Source organism: Rhinoraja longicauda, chromosome 12, assembly GCF_053455715.1.
Source record: "Rhinoraja longicauda isolate Sanriku21f chromosome 12, sRhiLon1.1, whole genome shotgun sequence".
Classification (NCBI taxonomy): Eukaryota; Metazoa; Chordata; class Chondrichthyes; order Rajiformes; family Arhynchobatidae; genus Rhinoraja; species Rhinoraja longicauda.
In genome coordinates, this window is record NC_135964.1 from 26,953,906 (window position 1) to 26,975,862 (window position 21,957).

Consider the following 21,957-nt stretch of genomic DNA (forward strand, 5'->3'; position numbering starts at 1 on the left):
AGCGATCTTCTCTCCGGCGAGCCTTGGCCGGCAGCTTCTGTCTCCAGTCCCCGCCACCTGAGTTTGCTGCGGGCCGGATAAAATTACGTGGCGGGCCGGATGTGGCCCGCGGGCCATAGGTTGGAGATTCCTGACCTAAGTAAATGTTGCAATGATTGATTTTGAACCACTTATTTATGGCTGCGGATTAATTTTTAAACACAACTGAAGTGATGAATTGCATATCCAATATCAGTGACGGTAGAAAATAGTGAGAGGTTGCGAAATCTGCTGAGTGGTGCCAGCATTTTCTGCCATGGTTGGAAAAGTTGGAATGTGTGTTGAGCAAGAAAGTGGGGCTTTAGCTGCCCAAGTGCAAGTCATCCCATTATTTTTGTCAACTGCGTCTTCGTCAGGGTGACGGCAGACCGATGGACCTTTCCTCTAACAATCTCACCAAATGAAAGTGATTTGCTGATTGCATTCTTACTCCCCTTTGTAGCTATTGGATTCCTTTCAAACACAATTACCAATGTAAAGCAAGCAGGTCTCGAGGCTTACTCTCGGCCCGCTGAGGCTTACTGGATCTCCCGGTTGCTGACCATTTAAAATCCCCTAGCTATTCCCACACTGACCTTTCTGTACTGGGCCGCCCGCCTTCATTGGTGGAGTGAGGCCACACGTATATTGGAGGATCAGCACCTCATATTTTGCTTGGGTAGCTTATAACCCAGCAGTACGAACATTGAATTCTCTAAATTTAAGTAACTTAAACAAACATTCCCCTCCACCCCCTTCCTGCATTAAAAGCCAGTTAACCAGTGACGCAGTTCACAGCAATGTATCCCTCTTAGGATTCCTAGCTAATAATTGGCCTTTTGGAACCACCCTGCCTGAGGTCGTCTGTTGATGGCCCTGACTTGTCCTTGTCTTGCTTCCAGTTCCAGTCTGAAGAAGGATCCCAACTGAAAACGTCACCTATCCAAGTTCTCCAGAAATGCTACTTGATCACTCAGTGTCTATCTTCAGTCCAGTTGTAGTTAGTTATATCTATAACCTTATCTAAGCTCTTGGTTGTATCTCTTTGTGGTCTCACTTAACCCCACTGCACTGCTCTGCAAGAATCACGTGCTGAAATAAAAGTCAACTCCATTCTCTGTTTAAAGTCTTTTGTGAAATACAGCCCATGAATGCCACTCCAGCCTCTGATGTAGATTGTTTGTGGAATTGTTTTGTTTTGCTTCCTGTAGGTTAACCTTGCAGTCGTATCTAAAGAGGCACGAGGACAAGGGGCATCAAGCTAATTCATCACACAGTGCAGATAACCCTTTCAACAGAGGTAAGGAAGCAAATATTAATAAATGACATGGATCATTTTCAGCAAATGTGGAAATGGTGAACTACTAAGTTTAATTGTCTAGAAGTCGGGTTAGTTTATGCCTTTTTTTGAAGTGGAGCATAAAAGGAAAGTTTGCCTGTTTTCCGAAAATGCTGGAAGGACTCTGCACGTCAGGCAACATCTGTGGAGTTCTGATGAAGAGTCGTTGATCTGAAACCTTAAAAGTTTACCCTACAGAAGCAAAACAGTTAGAATTTCTCATCAAAGAAAAAACAAAGAGCATAATACCTCGTGTGTGTAGGATAGTGTTAATGTGCGGGGATCACTGGGCGGCGCAGACTCGGTGGGCCGAAGGGCCTGTTTCCGCGCTGTATCTCTAAATCTAAAAAAAAAGTGCTGGAGCAACTCATGGTCAAGCTGCGTCTGTGGAGGGAAATGTCAGATAGTGTGTCGGAGTCTGATGAAGGATCCTGACCTGAAACATCATCTGTCCATTCCCTCCACAGCTGCTGCTTGACATGCTGAGTGCCTCCAGAAGTGAGAAAACAGGTTAGGTGACGTTGCAGAGGGGTTGGGGATTGATGGAGAGGAGAAAGAGATATCTCACAGGGGTAGAAACCAGAGTTGCTAAGATGATCATGATGTTGACAATGAAGTCTGGATAACAGATGAAGATTGGGGAGAGCAGGAAATAAAGGGAGAGAAAAAACACGATGGCTGACCATCGATCACCTGTTCACACTAGTTCTATGTTATCCCACATTCACATTCACTCCCTACACACTAGGAGCAATTTTACCTACAAATCCGCACGTCTTTGGGATGTCGAAACCGGAGCACCCGGAGGGAACCCACGTAGTCACAGGGAGAACATGCAAATTCTGTACAGGCAGCACACAAAGTCAGGACCGAACCCGGGTCTCTGGCGCTGTTAGGCAGCAGCTCTACCAACTGTGCCGCCCTGTTGCTGAACCTTAAACCAAATGGAGCATGCTGGAAATGTCAAGCCCGTCACATCAGGCAGTATTTACAAAAAGAGAAGCAGAGTTAAAAGTGCTGAACCTTCCCACAGAACTAGCTGGTTCTGATACCAACAGAAAGATTTTTTAATAACTGTGTAATTCCATATTTAAGTTTGCAAAATGCCCAGACAGAGATTTATCTGTGTTGACACACTCAGAGAAGTGTGTACTTGTACCCATCAGTCTCTCAGTTCAATAACACTCCCCAGACCTGTGCCATTTATGATGTATGCCCTGCGCTGGTATTACTTCCCCAAATGCCTTACTTTATAAACTTGTCTGAGTTTTAATTGTCATATGAACCAGTAACGGAACGACATTGCACTTTGCCATCTGTTTTTATTCAGTAGGTCGAGAGTTTGGTATTAATTCTGTCAGTGACGGTCCTTCCTCTTCCCAGGGAGCTTCACCCAACTCAAGTACTATCCACATCTTGTCCTCACTGCTCAGACTTCGACAGTGTTGCTGTCATCTCTCTCTGTTAAAGACGGTAAGAAATGATTGCCCTTGGGTGCCCTGACCGTTGGATCAAATACAAGTTCCTCCGGTAAAATACAAAATATTCTCGGTGAAAACATTCGAGGTTAAATTACACAATAAAATTATTTGTAACTTAGCAATGGGCGACTTTGGAGGAAACCAATTAAAGGTTAGAATTTATGGTAGAAGACCGTGTGGAATTCATTCTATCTAAATTACAAATATTCTTTATGCAAACATTTGAGGTTAACTTGCAAGATAATTTGTAACTTTGTAAAGGATGTAATTGGAGCAAATCAAGTAAAGGTTAGAATTTATGGTAGAGATCAGTGGATTTCCTTCTGTAAAATTCCTCATATTTTTGGCGCATACATTTGACGTTAGATTACACAAGATTATTTGTAACGTCGCAACAAATGTATGTGGAGGAAGCCAAATACAGGTTAGAATTTACGGTAGAAATGAGTGGGAAAAATTCCTCCTGTAAATCATGAACATCCTTGATGCAAATATCTGAGGTTAAATTGTACAACAAGATTATTTGTAACGTTTCAACATATGTTAGTGGAGGAAGCCAATCACAGTTTAGAAATCAAGGGAGAAATCAGTGAGAAAGAACTGTGATGAAAGATAGGAAAGAATATCATCCCATTTGATAATGGGCCGTTCTTTTGTTTAAAACTATTGAAAATTATACCCAGTAATCAATATGGTTTTTAAATTGATTTGGCCTTTTTTCTGCCAACATTGACTAAAAGTGTCATCCTGTAGCAGCATGACTATGGGATGCATGATTATGGGATCATTGTTGATTTAGTAGGACATATAAACAAGATTACAGGGGCATAGAAACATAGAAAATAGGTGCAGGAGTAGGCCATTTGGCCCTTTGAGCCAGCATCGCCATTCAATATGATCATGGCTGATCATTGAAAATCAATACACCGTTCCTGCTTTCTCCCCAAATCCCTTGATTCCGTTTGCTCCAAGAACTATATCTAACTCTCTCTTGAAAACATTCAGTGAATTGGCCTCCACTGTCTTCTGTGGTTGTGTAGGAAGGAACTGCAGACAAAATGAGTAGGCTAAAACTGCAGATGCTGGTTTAAATCGAAGATAGACACAAAATGCTGGAGTAACTGGTCTCCACTGCCTTCTGTGGCAGAGAATTCCCAGATTCACAACTCTCTGGGTGATAACGTTTTCCTCATCTCAGTCCTAAATGGCCTACCCTTTATACTTAAACTGTGACCCCTGGTTCTGGACTCCCCCAACTTTGGTAACATTTTTCCTGCCTTTTGGTCCATTTGATTTATCTGTACAGCTGCAAATGAACAAGTTATGAATATTTAATCAACTCTTTTATATATATTTTAAATGATGACCATCTTCCACTGCAGGCTCTTAGTCAAACTGAGATGGAACCTGAAGGTATCAGCCTCTCGCTGGAGCAACAGCTGAATGCGTTATCATTGTCAGAGGTCACAGCCTCTGATAACAAGACAACAGTTACCCTAAATGGAACCAGCTTCAAAGCAGATTTGTTTGAGAGCACTAGGAAGAGCACCAAGGTACATTCAGATGTGTTTTTTGAATTGTTTGCAGGAAGGAAGGTGTCACTGGCAAGACCTCCATTTATCGCCCATCTCTGTCAGTCATACAGCGTGAATCAGGCCCTTTGGCCCAACTTGCCCACGTCAACCAACATTCCCCATCTACACTAGTCCAACCTGCCTGCATTCGGCCCATATCTCTCTAAACCTATCCTATCCATGCAACCGTCCTGAAGAAGGTGCCACAACCTTTAACTGCTTCAGTCCTTTTGATGTAGAAATTGTTAATTAGGGAGCTTCAGATTTAGGCACTGCAGTTATGAAACAACAGTAATATATTTCTACTGGTGTATGGCACGCTGGTGAAGGTTCTAGAATGTTGGATGGAGATGCAAGGAACTCCCAATGCAGGTTTACAAAAAAGGACACATGGGTCAGGCAGCATCACTGAAGGACATGGAAGTCTGAAGAAGGGTTCCAACCTGATGTACATCTTATTCACATTCTCCAGAGATGCTCTCTGACACACTGAGTTATTTCAGCACTTTGTATCTGATCTAGACTGTTAAATCGCTGTGTTCCTGAACGAAAGAAAGACCATATCATTGATTTTGAAATACTTTAGGATGTTTCTCGCATTCATTTCGCTTCAATACTGGTTGTCAAATCATTGTATATTCAATATCTCAAAGTGCCTTGCATTCCACAAACTCTTGAAGACACTGTCACACCACTAGCACATTGTAATTTGTCATAAAATTAAATGGATGATCAGGTTAGAGGAAGGAATGTTAAACCAGACTTTCGGAATGCATATTACACCAGTCCTTTAATCTGCCCAATAGTACATAAGCCATCTTCAAATATTTATGTGCACTATTTTAAATCCAAATCAAGTTAGTTATGTATGAGAGAGAAACAGAATTAAATAGGATGGAAAATGTAGATGACGGGTGAAGAATTTTACAAAAGATGGATATAAATTATAAAGTAACTTCTTGCCTGAATGTAGCAAAACATTCCAAGTCACAAGGAAAACTGGACAGTCAGTTGAAAGAGTTGCTTGGGGAAAATGAACAAAGGACTTTGTCATGAAGACAGACACAAAATGCTGGAGTAACTCAGCGGGTCAGGCAGCATCTCTGGAGAAAATGGTGACACTTTGGGTCAGATCCCTTCTTCAGACTTTTGTCATCGCAGCCTGGTTCGGCAACTCTTAACGCCCAGAAATGAAGTTGATTACAAAAAGTGGTGCACGCTGCCTGGTCCATCACAAGTACTGATTTCCCCATCATTGAAGGGATGTACAGGAGGTGCTGCCTCAAAAAGGCAACCAATATCATCAAAGACTCATCACCCTGGCCACACCCTCATTTCACTCCTCCCAACAGAAAGAAGGTACAGGAGCCTGTAAACCATGAACAATTAAACACTCTTGACTCTTAAAAAGTGTGAGCTGTAAGAGGTCATTCTAAAGTGTGCATTAATGTTAGAAAAGGTAACTGTTATACCAAAAGAGGGGAGATGTAAAGATGACACATTTACACAAGCAACTCTTCACTGTTGTAATCTTCAATGTCGTCTTAAAAGATGCAGGGTATAGAAATTAATTCTTTGTTGCATTTATATGTTGTCTTTCCAGGCCACAGGTTATCTGATGTGATTTATCACCAGTGAACTGATCCAAAACAAACGTGACTTTTTTTAACCTATTCCTTTTTTTTTCCAGATCACTGCACTATTAGAGGAATTAAAAGTAATAAGGAGCAGCCCAGAACCCCAGAAAAGGTAAATTTTCGGGAATTCATTTAACTGATGGGAAGATGCTTTTTGTGGGTATAATGAAAGCTGGCTGTTTTATATGGTACAGGAGGCCATTTGGCTCTTTAGCTCCTGGCAGAACAATCTTATCCATTCCAATTACCCTCTTATTTTTCTGTACACCAGCAACTTATTCCCTGTTGCGTACTTGTTAGCTCCCCTTAGATTCAACATGAAACAGGCTGGTATAATAACAACATCTATAAGGCATGTGGACAGGTCCATGGATAGCAAAGGTTTAGAGGGATATATGGGCAAAACGTTGGCAAGTGGGACTAGTGGAGAGGTGTGATCAACTTGGGCCAAAGACCCTATACCTGTGCTGTATGATTCTGTAACAGTACAGCACAGGAATAGGTCTTTCAGCCCACAATGTCTGTGCAGAACAAGATGCCAAATTAACTAAACTTTTCTGTCTGCATGTGATCCACATCCCTGCATATCTATATGCCTATCTGATAACCTCTCAAACACCACTATCATAATTGCTTCCACCACCTTCCCTTGCAGTGTTCCAGGCACCCACCAATCTGTAAAAAGAAAAACTAGATTATTTTGTTATTTAGTGATACAGGTGACCTTCCACGTTACAGAAAGATTGCTTTCCGAGCAAACCTTCGTATTACGAGTCTCTACAATGCACAATCCTATTTCCCAGTGAAACCCAGGGTGTATTTTTCTCTCAATAGTAATGATGGTGCCATAGCTGCAGTATTATGTAAGGGGGCCACTTAAGGGATTGCCTTGTCAGTTTCCAAAACAAATGTCTTAAGTGGCCAGCAGCTCCACTTGGAGAGACACGCGACTGCTGAGAAAAAAACAAACTGAAAGCTGGAAGGTGATGGTGTGGGTTGACGTGGATAAGGAATTCACACATTCCTTACTTATCTGATCTAGTCTCTTCAGACTGTGACGGAGAGTTGCAATATCTCAGCAGAGTGCCAGTAGGAAGAAAGTCTATTCAGTCAGCCTTACACAAAACATCACAGGAGTACTATAATTCAGCATTCTTTCTTTGGCACTGACATTCCCAGGACAAAGATTTATTTGTGAAATGGTCTTTCAGTCGGTGATCGATATTTCCCTGTCTGATTATGATGGAGTTATGTGGCTATGTTTAGAGATTTAGTTTAGAGATACAGTGGAAACAGGCCCTTTGGCCCACCAAGTCCACAATGATCATCGATCACCCGTGCACTGGTTCTACGTTATCTCAGTTTTGCATCCTATACACTAGAGGCAATATACAGAAGCCAATTATCCACCAAATAGCCTGCACATCTTTGGGACGTGGGAGGAAACCGGAGTACCTGGAGAAAACTCACGGTGTCACAGGGAGAACATAGAAACTCCACACACAGACAGCACCCGAGGTCAGGATCGAACCGAGGTCTCTGGCACTGTGAGACACCAGCTCTACTGCTGCATCACTGCCACCCTATCCGTATACTAGATGTACATCTAGTGCTATTCTTCATACTGTACCAATTTCCACAATGTACAAATAAATTGACCGAGGCTGTGATTTGACCTATTTTTGTCACATTTAACTATCATTGGTCACTTTCCCCACCCCCTCATCCCCACTCCTCTGCAGTGTAATCATTTCCCAGTGGACCAGTATGCTGCATGTAGTGGCTGCTCATTTGGATCAAATCAAACTAAGCCACGTTACTCTGGATGGTACCGTGACTCCGAAACATCGTATCGACATGGTGGAAGAATTCAACACTAACCCTAAAGGACCCAAGGTACCAGCTGGCTGCCGCTTTGAGATTGCTGGAGGGGAAAAAATTACCGATACAGTACTTGGTTTTATTTGCTTTCCAGTTTACCTGAAGGGTGCTGATAGTTGGTTGTGCTGCGTTGGTGACAGCCTCCATGGTGGTTATGCAGGACTTTGCTTAGTCACATTCATCCCCTTTAACTCCAGGCAAATGGTCTTCCAACATTTGTCGTAACACTCGGGTGGCACAGTGGTGTAGCTAGAAGAGCCGTTGTCTCACAGCGCCAGAGACTCTGGCTCGATCCTGACCTCGGGTGCTGTCTGGTTCAATGGTTCTTTTAGTATTGTGTACAAAGATACAGTGACATTTTCTTTTGCTTACAGTTCAGTAAGATTATTGCCATACATGAGCACAATCCCCGATTAAGTATGGAATGCATAGAAACAGCCCAGAGTTCATATGCAAGAGTCGCCAGGCTTTGACAGCATTTTCATAGTCCTAGTTACAGCTGGCCATGAAAGCCCGCTGTAGTCGTCGCCTCCATCTGGATAGCCGGTGAACCTCGCCTCGTTCCTCTCCTTTCCCGGCTTTCAGTCTTCATACCATGGGGGGGTGGGGGGGATGCCTCCTGCAGCTGACCTTGAGGGCACAGAAGGTAAGACCCCCGGTTCCCCTTGTGCAACGTCCGCTGCCGTTGCCGACCCTCTCCACCCTATAGTTCCCGGTCTTTGGAGGCATACAGGAGACGAGCCTCAGACCCACTCCAGGCAGGCTCCCCTGTTCCACAGCGGGCGAGCCAGGCCTGCTGTTTGCCGGGGAATGGCAGCAGCACGCGGCCTGTTGGAAGCTTCTGTGTGGACTTTGCACATTCTCCCGTGGGTTTCTGCCAGGTACTCCAGTTTCCTCCCTTGTCCCAAAGACGCATGGATTTGTAGGTTAATTGGCTTCTTTAAATTTCCCCCCAATATGTAGGAGGATGAGGGAAGTTGATATGAACATGGCGGGGAGAAAGATAGGACGAATGCAGGAGTCCTGTAAATGAGTTGTCGATGATGACTGGATACCAAATAATCTGTTTCTTTGCTGGATCTCTACTCATGCAAAGGGTGGTGGAAATATGGAACAAGCTACTAGAGGAAGTGGTTGAGGCAGGTACAATAATTACATTAAAATACATTTGGACTGGTATGTGGGGAAAAAAAGGGTTTGAACGGATACGGGCAAATGGGATTAACTTGGATGGGACAACTTGATTGGCATGGGTGAGTTGGACCGAAGGACCTGTTTATGTACTGCATGATTACAACTTGCGGATAATTGATGGTCAGGTGAAAAAAATCTGTAATGAGGCATTGGGAACTGGCAGAGCACTGAAATGACCCAACCTAGACTACAGGTTCCGACAGTCGATCTGCCACTTTTCCCAACAATTCTCCTGCGTTCTACACTGGCTGCGATGCGCCGGCACCAGCAGGCCCTCATTCTGACTCTCCTGCAGCTCCGGGCCTCACTCACGCACACCTGCAATGGACCACAACCGTCCTTTATCCAACGCAAGATCCACGCCCTCAACAAATGCTTCCTCTCCTAGCTGGACTTCACCATGAATTGTAAACTCGCTCGCATCCACACCGGTCCCTCCATCCACACACCTCAACTTGACTGCCCGCAGACCCGGGGCTCCACCGCTGGTCTACGCCGCCTGTCCGAACACCACGAGGCCGAGACCCGCGACGCCATTGCTGCCACGAGGAGCAGCAACCAGACTCACCGCCTACCTGGCCGATCTCGGGCCCGGACCACCGAAGCTGCCATTGCCGACCTCCACCGCCTCCCTGGGGCCCCAACCGCCGTTACTGCCGAAGTTCACCTCCACCACAAGCGCCGCTGCCGTTGACCTCCACCGGGCCGCCGTTGCCACCGACTTCCAAGGCCTCCCCGTGGCTGCTGCCGCTGGGTCCTACTGCTTCCCCCCTACCCCCTTCCTACAGGGAACATCAGTAAGGGTTCTACTGGGTCTTCCCCTTCTCCCTTTAGCCAAGTAGCCCCAGCTACTCCCCTCCCATACAATGATTCTCATGCCCCCCTCCTCCCCTCTGAAAATCAATCACCCCCTTACCAGACATCGCCTCGGCCTCCATCTTCTCGCCTGCCTTCATCTGACCTCAACCCCCACATTTGCCATGTGTTCACCATTCCCCCCTGACCTCCCCCTTTCTAATACTGAACAATCTGTCCTCAGCAGAGGCCTCACCTTTGTTCCCCTCCACCCCCACCTCAACGAGTTCCGGGTCTGCCAGGATGTAGAGCTCTTCTTCCGTCGCCTCAGCCTCCGGGCCTTTTTGCATGGGAAGGAATCTTCACCACCCAGTGATGACTCCCTTCTCCCGTCTCCAGCGGAACCCCTCCTCTTGGACTCCCACGGCTGGCCATCTACCTTCACTAGATTTTTTCATTTCTCAACTGCCGGCGGGACATCAACCGCCTCAAATTTTTCACTCCCCTGACTTACTCTAACCTTTCCCCTCCTGAACGTATAGCCCTTCACTCACTCTGCAGCAACCCCGACTTAGTTATCAAACCTGCCGACAAGGGAGATGCCGTGGAGGTCTGGCGCACTGACCTGTACCGGACTGAGGCCAGACGACAACTCTCAGATACCGTCTCCTACTTATCCTTGGACCATGACCCCACCGACGAGCACCAGGCCTTAATCTCCAACACCATTACTGATCTCATCTCTTCTGGCTCTCTGCCCCCTAAGGCCTCTAACCTTATCATTTCCCAGCCATGCATGGCCCATTTTTACCTTCTCCACAAAATCCACAAACAGAACTGTCCTGGCAGACCCATTGTTTCTGCCTGTTCATGTCCCACCGAATTAATTTCCACCTATCGACTCCATCCTATCACCCCTGGCCCGATCCCTCCCTGCCTATGTCCAAGACACCTCGCATGCTCTCGTCTCCTCAATAACTTGCTTTTACCAGGCCGACGCTCCCTCATCTTTACTATCCATCCTCCACCATGAAGGTCTTAAAGCCCTCTGTTTCTTCCTCGACCGTAGAACCAGCCAATTTCCATCTACCAATACTCTCCTCTGCCTAGCAGAGCTGGTCCTTACCCTCACAACTTTCCTTTGACTCCTCCCACTTCCTCCAAATCCAAGGCTTAGCTATGGACAGTTGCACGGGCCCTAGCTATGCCTGCCTCTTTGTAGGTACGTCGAACATTCCGTTCCAGGCGTACACTGGCCCTATCCCCGAACTCTACCTCCGCTACATTGACGACTGCATTGGTGCTACCTCTTGTACCAATGCAGAACTCGTTGACTTCATCAATTTCACCACTAATTTCCATCCTGCTCTTGAATATACCTGCACCATCTCCGACATCTCCCTACCGTTTCTGGATCTCACCATCTCCATCACAGGAGACAGACTAGTGACCGACATCTACTGCAAACCTACTGACTCCCATAGCTATCTTGACTACACTTCTTCCCACCCTGTTTCCTGTAAAAACTATCTCCTACTCCCAATTCATCCGTCTACGCCGCATCTGCGCCCAGGATGAGGTGTTCCATACTAGGGCATCGGAGATGTCCTCATTCTTTAGGAAATGGGGGTTCCCCTCTTCCATTATAGATGAAGCTCTCACTAGGGTCTCCTCAATATCCCACAGCTCCGCTCTTGCTCCCCCCCGCATTCGTAACAAGGATAGAGTCCCCCTTGTCCTCGCCTTCCGCCCTATCGGCCATCGCATACAACAAATTATCCAACATTTCTGCCATCTCCAACGGGATCCCACTACTGGCCACATCTTCCCATCTCCACCTGTTTCTGCTGTCCGCAGAGACCGTTACCTCCAAACTCCCTCGTCCACTTGTCTCTTCCCATCCAGGCCACCCTCTCCCCAGGTACTTTCCCCCGCACCCGCAGTAAATGCAACACCTGTCCCTTTACCTCCCCCCACGACTCCATCCAAGGACCCAAACAGTCTTTCCAGGTGAGGCAAAGGTTCACTTGCACCTCCTCCAACCTCATCTATTGCAGCCGCTGTTCCAGATGTCAACTTCTCTACATCGGCGAGACCAAGCGCAGGCTCGGCGATCGTTTCGTTGAACACCTCCGCTCAGTCCGACTCAACCAACCTGATATCCCGGTGGCTTAGCACTTCAACTCCCCCTCCCATTCCCAATCTGACCTTTCTGTGCTGGGCCTCCTCCATTGTCAGAGTGAGGCCCAGCGCAAATTGGAGGAACAGCACCTTCTATTTCACTTGGGCAGTTTACACCCCAGCGTTATGAACATTGACTTCTCTAACTTCAGGTAGTCCCTGCTTCCCCTCCCCCTTCCCAGTTCTCCCACTCGTCTTCCTGTCTCCGACTACATCCTATCTTTGTCCTGCCCCCTCCCTGACATCAGTCCGAAGAAGGGTCTCGACCCGAAACGTCACCCATTGCTTCTCTCCCAAGATGCTGCCTGACCCGCTGAGTTACTCCAGCATTTTGTGTCTCTTTGAATAGTAGCACTGATGTATAAGGAGTGATTTGGTCTCTATTGCCGTAATAAGAGGAGATCTCATTGGCATGTACAACAATTCTGTCAGGGCTAGACAGCCTGGATGAGAATATTTACCATGGTTTAGGGACCACAGCTTAGATACAGGATAAGACAAGTATTTGTGTCTAAGATCCAGAGACAATTCTTCACTGAGACTTGAACTGTGGAATCCCTTATTTTCTGCCTTACATAGAGCATAGAACAGTACAGCACAGGATCAGGCCCCTCGGCTCATGATGTGTATGCCAAACATTATGCCAAGACCAAATCTTATCTGCTTCTTTCCCCATGGGACCAAACATAACCGGTCTTTTCCCCTGGGACCAAACTATTACATGAACTTTCACCTTTAGGATGTGCACAGTGAGTTAGACTGTACTTTAAGGATTGTACTTTAAGGTTTATAATTAGGAATTTGAGCTATTATAATGATCCTTAAAATGTTTGGTGTATAAATTCACTCTAACTTGGAAGACGACTGATTTTAACTGAAATCACCTGCACAAGCACTGTTTGTTTAACTGACCCCCATATTTAATCAGTAATGTGTACTTTCTGAAACTGAGACATGCTTTCTGTCTTATAGGTTATGTTGGTCTCTCTTTGCGCTGGTGGTGTGGGTTTGAATCTCATTGGAGGCAATAACCTCTTCCTGTTAGATATGCACTGGTAAGATTAAAGATCAGCAGTCATGCAGTGAGCAACCATCAAACTGATTTTATAGATGCAGATGTTGATTATTGTTATCTTTTTTCTGAACCGCTGAATTATTGGGAAAATCGTTTTGCAGCGATTTTGTCCAATTAAATTTGCGCTCTTTAAATATTCACACTTGTTTTCACGCTCTCCTCTCCTTTCTTTGATGTGAATGGAGTCAGGTCAGTATCAATATATCATAAGACAAAACTGGGCAAAAGTCAACTGGGAGTAGGTACAGTGCCCTCCATAGTGTTTGGGACAAAGACCCATCATTTATTTATTTGCCTCGGTACTCCACAATTTGAGATTTGTAATAGAAAAAAATCACATGTGGTTAAAGTGCACATAGTCAGATTTTATTAAAGGGTGTTTTTATACATTTTGGTTTCAGCATGTGGAAATTACAGCTGTGTTTATACATAGTCCTCCCATTTCAGGGCACCATAATATTTGGGACACATGGCTTCACAGGTGTTTGTAATTGCTCAGGTGTGTTTAATTGCCTCCTTAATGCAGGTATAAGTGAGCTCTCAGCACCTCGTCTTTCCTTTCCAGTCTTTCCATCACCTTTGGAAACTTTTATTGCTGTTTATCAACATGAGGACCAAAGTTGTGCCAATGAAAGTCAAACAAGCCATTATGAGACTGAGAAACAAGAATAAATCTGTTAGAGACATCAGCCAAACCTTAGGCTTACCAAATTCAATTGTTTGGAACATCATTAAGATGAAAGAGAGCACTTGCGAGCTTACTAATTGCCAAGGGACTGGCAGGCCAAGGAAGACCTCCACAGCTATTGACAGAATAATTCGCTCTATAATAAAGAAAAATCCCCAAACACCTGTCCGACAGCTCAGAAACTCTTCAGGAGTCGGGTGTGGATTTGTCATTGACCACTGTCTGCAGAAGACTTCATGAACAGAAATACAGAGGCTACACTGCAAGATGCAAACCACTGGTTAGCTGCAAAAGTAGGATGGCCAGGTTACAGTTTGCCAAGAAGTACTTAACAGAGCAACCACAGTTCTGGAAAAAGGTCTTGTGGACAGATGGGATGAAGATTGACTTATACCAGAGTGATGGTAAGAGCAAAGTATGGAGGAGAGAAGGAACTGCCCGACCCAAAGCATACCACCTCATCTGTGAAACACGGTGGTGGGGGTGTTATGACCTGGGCATGTATGGCTGCTGAAGATACTGGTTCACTTATCTTCACTGATGATACAACTGCTGATAGTAGTAACATAATGAATTCTGAAGTGCATAGACACATCCTATCTGCTCAAGTTCAAACAAATGCCTCAAAACTCATTGGCCGGCGGTTCATTCTGCAGCAAGACATACTCCCAAACATACTGCTAAAGCAACAAAGGAGTTTTTCAAAGCAAAGAAAAGGTCAATTCTTGAGTGGCAAAGTCAATCACCCGATCTGAACCCAATTGAGCATGCCTTTTATATGCTGAAGAGAAAGTGGAAAGGGACTAGCCCCCGAAACAAGCATAAGCTAAAGATGGCTGCAATACCGGCCTGGCAGAGCATCACCAGAGAAGACACCAGCAACTGGTGATGTCCATGAATGGCAGACTTCAAGCAGTCATTGCAAGCAAAGGATATGCAACAAAATACTAAACATGACTACTTTCATTTACATTACATTGCTGTGTTCCAAAAATTATGGTGCCCTGAAATGCGGGGACTATGTATAAACACTGCTGTAATTTCTACATGGTAAAACCAAACCGTATAAAAATGGCCTTTATTAAAATCTGACAATGTGCACTTTAACCACATGTGATTTTTTTTTCTATTACAAATCTCAAATTGTGAAGCAGAGGCAAATAAATAAATGATGGGTCTTTGTCCCAAACATTATGGAGGACACTGTACTTGCAGGGAAGTCTACATCTGACAAGTGGGACTTATTCAAAAGTGGGATTGTGAGAGCTTGGGGTCATTGTATTCCTGCAAGGGAGAAGAGCAAGGACTTCAAATCCAAAGAATTCTCGATGTCAAGGGTTGTATAAAAGGGAAAAAAAATACACATTTGGGATTATTATTGTTACGTGTTCTGAGGTACGGTGAAAATTCCTTTATATTATAAACAGGGTGCATTCATGAATTTAACCTGTTTTCAGGAACCCAGCACTGGAGGAGCAAGCAGCAGATCGAATTTATCGTGTGGGACAACGCAAACCTGTGACCGTGCATAGGTAATTGAAATATCAAACTAGATGTCCTTTGTTTCCTTAGAACAATTGTATGAGAAGTATGGTTAAAAACGCATTTTTAATTTGTTGATCTATAAGATCACCCCCTCAGCCTCCTGCATTCCAGGGAATAACATTCCAGCCTGCCCATCCTTTCCCTACAGCTCAGGCCTTCGAGTCCTAGAGGTGCATATTGAATGCAGCAGTCGTGGTATCCGGTGATGGACAGTGTATTTTGGCTAACATTCAAACGGGCTACATTAGCGTGGAGATCACTGAGTATTTTGAAAGAACACAAAGTGCTGGAGTATCTCAGCGGGTCAGGCAGCATCTCTGGAGAACGGATGGGTGACATTTCGGCTTGAATATCTGAAGAAGAGTCTCAACCCAAAGGGTCACCTATCCATGTTCTCCAGAGATGCTTCCTGGACTGCTCAATTATTTGAGCACCTTGTCCTTTTGTGTATTAACCAGCATCTGTGGTATTTGTTTCTACTCAGTATCTTGATGTGTAATGGATGAAGAAGGAGCAACTGAGGGGAAGGGGGGGGGGGGGGGGGAAGAGTTTTAATATATAGACTGGAAGCGGAGTAGATATAGGTCAGAAAGGTAATGAATTTGAATGCAATCAAATTTTCGAGCCTGACCAAAAGTGCGTCACTATAATTCTGTTAAAAAAAACACCAACTGAAGTGGGAGCTTGCTGGATCAAGAATAGACTCAATGGGCCGAATGGCCTAATACGGCTCATATCATTTATGTTCACAAGGACATGCATGCAAAGTACCCAAGAACAAACGGTTTGATGCTGCAAAGCTATTCCTGCCCACATTAAAGGGGAAAGAAATGTGACAAAGGCTAAATCAAGTTGCAAGAAGCATACATTTAGTTTTTGGCAGTTCTGCCTGTGAAACATTTGGAAACAAACCTTAATTTAAAACACAACACATTTTTAAATATGTTTTTGGACTCTTAAAAAACACTTAAAGTGCTGGAGGAACTCAGCGGGTCAGGCAGCATCTGTGGAGGGGATGGACAGGCAGCGTTTCTGGTCGGGACATGTCTGAAGAAGGGTCCCGACCCAAAACATCACCTGTCCATTCCTCCACAGATGCTGCCTGACCCGCTGAGTTCCTCCAGCATTTGATGGTTTGCACTATATCACACGGATTTGACCATTTCTAATAGCAATGCAGGAGACCACAACATATATATGCAGATGGTAAGATAGTGTCGCTGGAGTTTAGACGGATGAGGAGGGACCTCATTCAAACCTACCGAATAATGAAAAGCCTGGATAGAGTGGATGTGGAAAGGATATTTCCACTAATGGGAGAGTCTAGGACCAAAGGTCACAAAAGGACATACCTTTAGAAAGGGGGTGAGGAGGAATTTATTTAGCCAGAAGGTGGTGAATCTGTGGAATTAATTGCCACAGACAGCGGTGGAAGCCAAATCATTGGATATTTTTAAGGCACAGATTGACAGATTCTTGATTAATAAGGGTGTCATGGGTTATGGGGCAAAGGCAGGAGAAAGGGGTTGAGTGGGAAATATAGATCAGCCATGATTGAATGGCAGAGTAGATTTGATGGGTCAAATGGCCTAATTCTGCTCCTATGACATGAAATTCTAGACGAATTTCATCGCAGTTTAGTACGAGAATATTTTTGTTTAAAATAACTCAAAGTTAAGATACAAATAGATTTAATCCTATCACTAATCGGATATAAAATTACTCGTATTAGTAGGATATTAGCCAGTACATCCGGAAGACTAAAGTTCACTATCGCCGTCCTTAATGTCAGCAAAATTGTGCTTCATTGGAACGACACCACTGTAAGAATGGAGGAAGGTGTGCAGTGTAGGTTCACCAGAATTATGGGTGGGTATCAAGTGTTCACCAAGGAGAAGTGAATATATAAACTAGGTTCGTACTACCCTAGAGCACAGGAATCAAAGAAGCGAGTTGATTGTAGAGGAGGGATGATGATGTTGAAATATTGATAGGCTGGGCCAATTTTCCACTCATCTGGGGAATTAAGACATGGGAAAAAATCCATAGAATTAGCCAAGGTCCTCAGGAAGCAGAGTTAAAACTGCAGATGTTGGAAACCAAGGCTGTTGGAAACACCATCTGTGGAGAGAGAAACAATTGGCATTTCACGTCAAAGTGTCTGTTACAACTTCTCCCCATCAACTGCCTTCTCCCCATACCCCCTGACTCCGCTATCCTTAAGAGCTCTATCCAGCTCTCTCTTGAATGCATTCAGAGAATTGGCCTCCACTGCCTTCTGAGGCAGAGAATTCCACAGATTCACAACTCTCTGATTGAAAAAGTTTTTCCTCATCTCAGTTCTAAATAGCCTACCCCTTATTCTTAAACTGTGGCCCCTTGTTCTGGACTCCCCCAACATTGGGAATATGTTTCCTGCCTCTAACGTGTCCAACCCCTTAATAATCTTATACGTTTCGATAAGATCTCCTCTCATCCTTCTAAAAGGATGAAGGTATACTTCCTATGCGGTGTCATTTTTTGGGGGAAAACCCAAGCATTTCAGGTCAACTCATTTGTCAAACTATAGTTACTAATAATACAGCATCCTATCTAGGTCAGGCTGTCCCTGAATAACTCGAGTCACACTAGCTTCAAATGGATCTGACTGGTGATTGTAGCTGAACTTGTTTTCTCCAGGTATTAAAATAGCCATGGTAAATATCGCATAAAAACAAATTAGATTTGCAATGGCAGCATTGTGCATTTTTTAAGAATTGGTGCTATTCCCTCTAGGTTTGTGTGCGAAGGATCAATCGAGGACAAAATCTTTGAACTTCAGGAGAAGAAAAAGGAACTGGCGAAGAAAGTACTGTCAGGGACTGGGGAAATGTTTACCAAGCTTACTCTAGCTGACCTTCGAATCCTATTCGGAGTTTGAATCAGAGTTAAAGAAGGTGGTTAAAAAAAAGACACAAAGTGCTGGAGTAACTCGGTGGGTCAGGAGGCATCTCCGGAGAACCTGGATGGTGGCGTTTTGGTTCGGGACCCTTCTTCAGACCCCTATCCATGTCCTCCAGGATGTTGCTGCCTGACCCGCCGAGTTACTCCAGCACTTTGTGTCTTTTTTGTAAACCATCATTTGCAGTTAGTTCTGTGCCTCTCAAACGCACAGAAAATGTTCAGAAGATCAACATGCAAAAAATGTTCAGAAAACTGCGGGATGTCCGGGAAAATTACATGTCCTCGACTCAATTATGTTTGATGTGTACATTTATTTCATTTGGTTAGATTTTGCTTTCATAAACCAAAGATAAAGCAGTGACTGCATCACTAAAGTTATTTTGTATGTTATCTGCAAACTACTTGACTCACAACTTGATTTTATTTTTCATCTTTTTAAGATTAAGGTTGCTCATTACATTTGCACTCAAAAATAATTGGTAAATCATGGATTGTTAATGTGTGGAGGGAACTTGCAAAGCAGCTCAAAATCGCAATACGATTGGTTTCCAACATTGTAGTTTTAATGTGTGGAGGGGAAATGCAAAGCAGCTCAAAATTGCAATGCGAATCATCTTTGCTCAATGTGATTAGGTACATTAGACCTACATTGTCAAACAATTAGCACAAAGTCACATTTCAGGCTTGTTGAACAAAAGCTGAAACTTGACTCATTGCTTGTTGCTTCGGGAAAAGTAGAAACAAGGAACTGTGTTACAAGTGACTGCTTTACACGAAAGGACACAAAGTGCTGGAGTAACTTCGCAGGTCAGGCAGCATCCATGCAGAACATGGATAGGTGACGTTTCGGGTGTGAAGAAGGGTCCCGACCGAAACGTCGCCTATCCAAGTTCTCCAGAGAAGCTGCCTGACCCATAAGTTATGCCAGCACTTTGTGGGGTTTTTTAACTTCAATTCCTTGGGCTACTCACACTAAAATGGACTTTTATTCTTTTTTTAAATCCCCAATTTATAACCATGCCTAAACTGTAAAATTCAAGCATAATGCAGTTAAATCTTTTGTTTACATTAATTTCACAACTCTTCACCGGAAGATCTCATTGCAAATCTTGGCGGCACTCCACTGAATCATCTGTATGGAACTGTGGGAAAGCATTTGACTACCCATGCTATCACAGAAGAAAACTTTTTTGCACACAGTGAAGGAACAGAATCAGCTGAGGCAAAATTGAGGAGATTATATTCAAAAATGGTCTAATGAGATGATTACCACGTAATCTATTGAATTAGTTGCAGTATTTTTAGTTTGCTGAAAAAAATTTGCATTAGTGGTTGGTAATGTTTATTACTTAATCTATGTTAGTATATTTCATACAGGTCAACATTATTATAGATAAACCTCGTTGTGTAGATTCAATCGAAATAAATCTTTTCAGAAAACCTGTGGTTGTATGGTGACATTTAATTACTATGAAGGGAATGATTATAAATCATTTGCATCAAAACGGAAACTTTTATCCAAAAGTAAATAATTATTGTTAATTCAAATCTCTCCAGTTGGAGCTGGCAGCACCTAAATCTGAAAGGAATTAGAATTCCTTAAAGTCATGCCAATATTAAACAAAAGTTAAGTATCTACAGATAATGCAGAGAGTTTGTAGGTTTATCCTAGATGGAGACATGAGTCTACTCAGACAAGGGTCTCATTGATTCCCGTCTGCCCTATGATAATTCGGCAAGACCAAGTGAAGTGTAGACACAGCGGCCGTTCGCCAAATAATTCCACTTGGCCTGCTGAATCTCCTGGCTGCTAACCATTTTAACTCCCCTTTCCATTCCCATACTGGCCTTTCTGACCAATGCTTCCTCCATTACCAAAGTGAGGTCACACCCACAATGGAGGAACAGCATCTCATATTCCACTTGGGTAGCTTACAACTCCATGGCATGAATATTGAATTCTCTAATTTTAGGTAACTAACCTATAAACATCCCTGTCCCCTTTTTTTAAACCCCTTTCTTCCCTGTACCCCACCCATTTCTTTTTCCCGAACCCTTCCACCTATATTCCTTCCTCTGGATTCACATTTGTACCTCTTCTATCCTTATTTCACACATTTGTCTTTACATCTCTGGCTTTTGTCTAACCATCTGCCAATCGCCCCCCTGCCTGACCTGTACCCAACCTTACCAGGCTCTGTCCCACCCACCCCTCTTTTCCAGTTTTCACCCTGAGCGGCCCTGTTTCTTAATTAACCCTGCCCAGGACATGTTCAGCTCCCTCGGGAAGAATCCGGCGGCCACACAGGCCAGGGTCCGCGTCCCCGCGCATTCTCCCCCGGGATCCAGGGTCAGGGAGATGCCAGGCTTCGCTGGATGAAGCAGGAAAATAACACGTTGTGAATCTTACCGTCACTAAGTCATGCGTGGAACAACTGTGACCACACGGCAGCCCTTGCGCGGTACTTAAGGAGCAACCAAGCAATTCAATGGATTACGGAATAACAACGAACTGCAGATGCTGGTTATTACCAAAGAAATAAAGTGATGAGAAACTCAGCGGGTCGGGCAGCATCTATGGAGAACATGGATAGGTGACGAGACATAGGCACACAGGGCTGGAGTAACTACATGGATAGGTGATGTTTCGGATCGGGAGCCTTCTTCAGTCTGCCTCTTCAGTTTTGTCCAACATTTACAATAATGGAGAGAGATAAAATACACGAAGCCGAAGGGATTGAAATGGAAGTGGAGACACAAGGAACTGCAGATGCTGGGGTCTTGAGCAAAACACACGGTGCTGGAGGAACTCAGTGGATCAAGCAGCAATGGTAGAGGGAATGGACAGACAATGTTTCGGGTCGGAGACCTTCGGTCTGAATCGTCGCCTGTCCATTCCCTCCACAGATGCTGCCTGACACCCGAGTTCCCCCAGCACTTTGTGCATTTTCTCGCATGAAATGAAAGTGAGTTGTAGTTGGTAAAAAAAAACACCAGGTGTTGGAAATATAAAATAAAAAATAGAAATATTGAGCCGGTTATGCCTGACTCATGGGAAGAGAAATATGGTTCATGTTCTCCAGAGATGCTGAGTTGCTCCAGAAGTTTGTGTCGTTTTTTGTAAACCAGCATCTCCAATTCCTTGTGCCTCAGGGTTAAGGTTTCAGCAGGAAGCCTTCAATGTGAATCGGTAAATCTCCGCCCCACCCCGCCCGCAGACGGCGACTGTCCTGACATGCCCCGCATTATCTTTGGGTTTTTGTTTTACAGCTAGTTCTGTCCAAAGATAATAGCTCAATTATAATATGGTTCTGTCCGAGCCTAGATTGGTCAGAAGATGGATTAACTTTGCCATTGACACGGCGACACTATATATATAGAACGTTTTATTCTTTATTATATTGTTTACAGATTACTACATTTACATATCTGTTGTGCTGCTGCAAGTAAATATTTCATTATTCCGTTTCGGGATATATGACAATAAAAGACTCTCTGCCTTCGATGGAACATGGACGTGCATGTGTGGTGCGCGGAGCGGTGTTGTTCCACGTTGACCGTTATTGTATTGTGCATTAGACTAGGCTTGTATACACTGGAATTTAG

At 44.2% G+C, this 21,957-nt stretch overlaps 1 protein-coding gene across 3 annotated transcripts in view; it reads left to right on the top strand.

Moving 5' to 3' along the window:
• Positions 1-19,733, top strand: part of ttf2 (transcription termination factor, RNA polymerase II) — a 51,125-nt gene extending 31,392 nt beyond the window's left edge. For all 3 annotated transcript variants that reach the window (XM_078408708.1, XM_078408709.1, XM_078408710.1), the window contains 8 exons: positions 1,230-1,318; positions 2,688-2,830; positions 4,221-4,391; positions 6,103-6,161; positions 7,792-7,945; positions 13,073-13,155; positions 15,321-15,395; positions 18,184-19,733. In XM_078408708.1, coding sequence (XP_078264834.1) covers positions 1,230-1,318; positions 2,688-2,830; positions 4,221-4,391; positions 6,103-6,161; positions 7,792-7,945; positions 13,073-13,155; positions 15,321-15,395; positions 18,184-18,328 — 919 coding nt within the window. In that variant the 3' untranslated portion in view covers positions 18,329-19,733. The remainder of the gene's footprint in view (positions 1-1,229; positions 1,319-2,687; positions 2,831-4,220; positions 4,392-6,102; positions 6,162-7,791; positions 7,946-13,072; positions 13,156-15,320; positions 15,396-18,183) is intronic.
• The last annotated feature ends 2,224 nt before the right edge of the window (positions 19,734-21,957 follow it).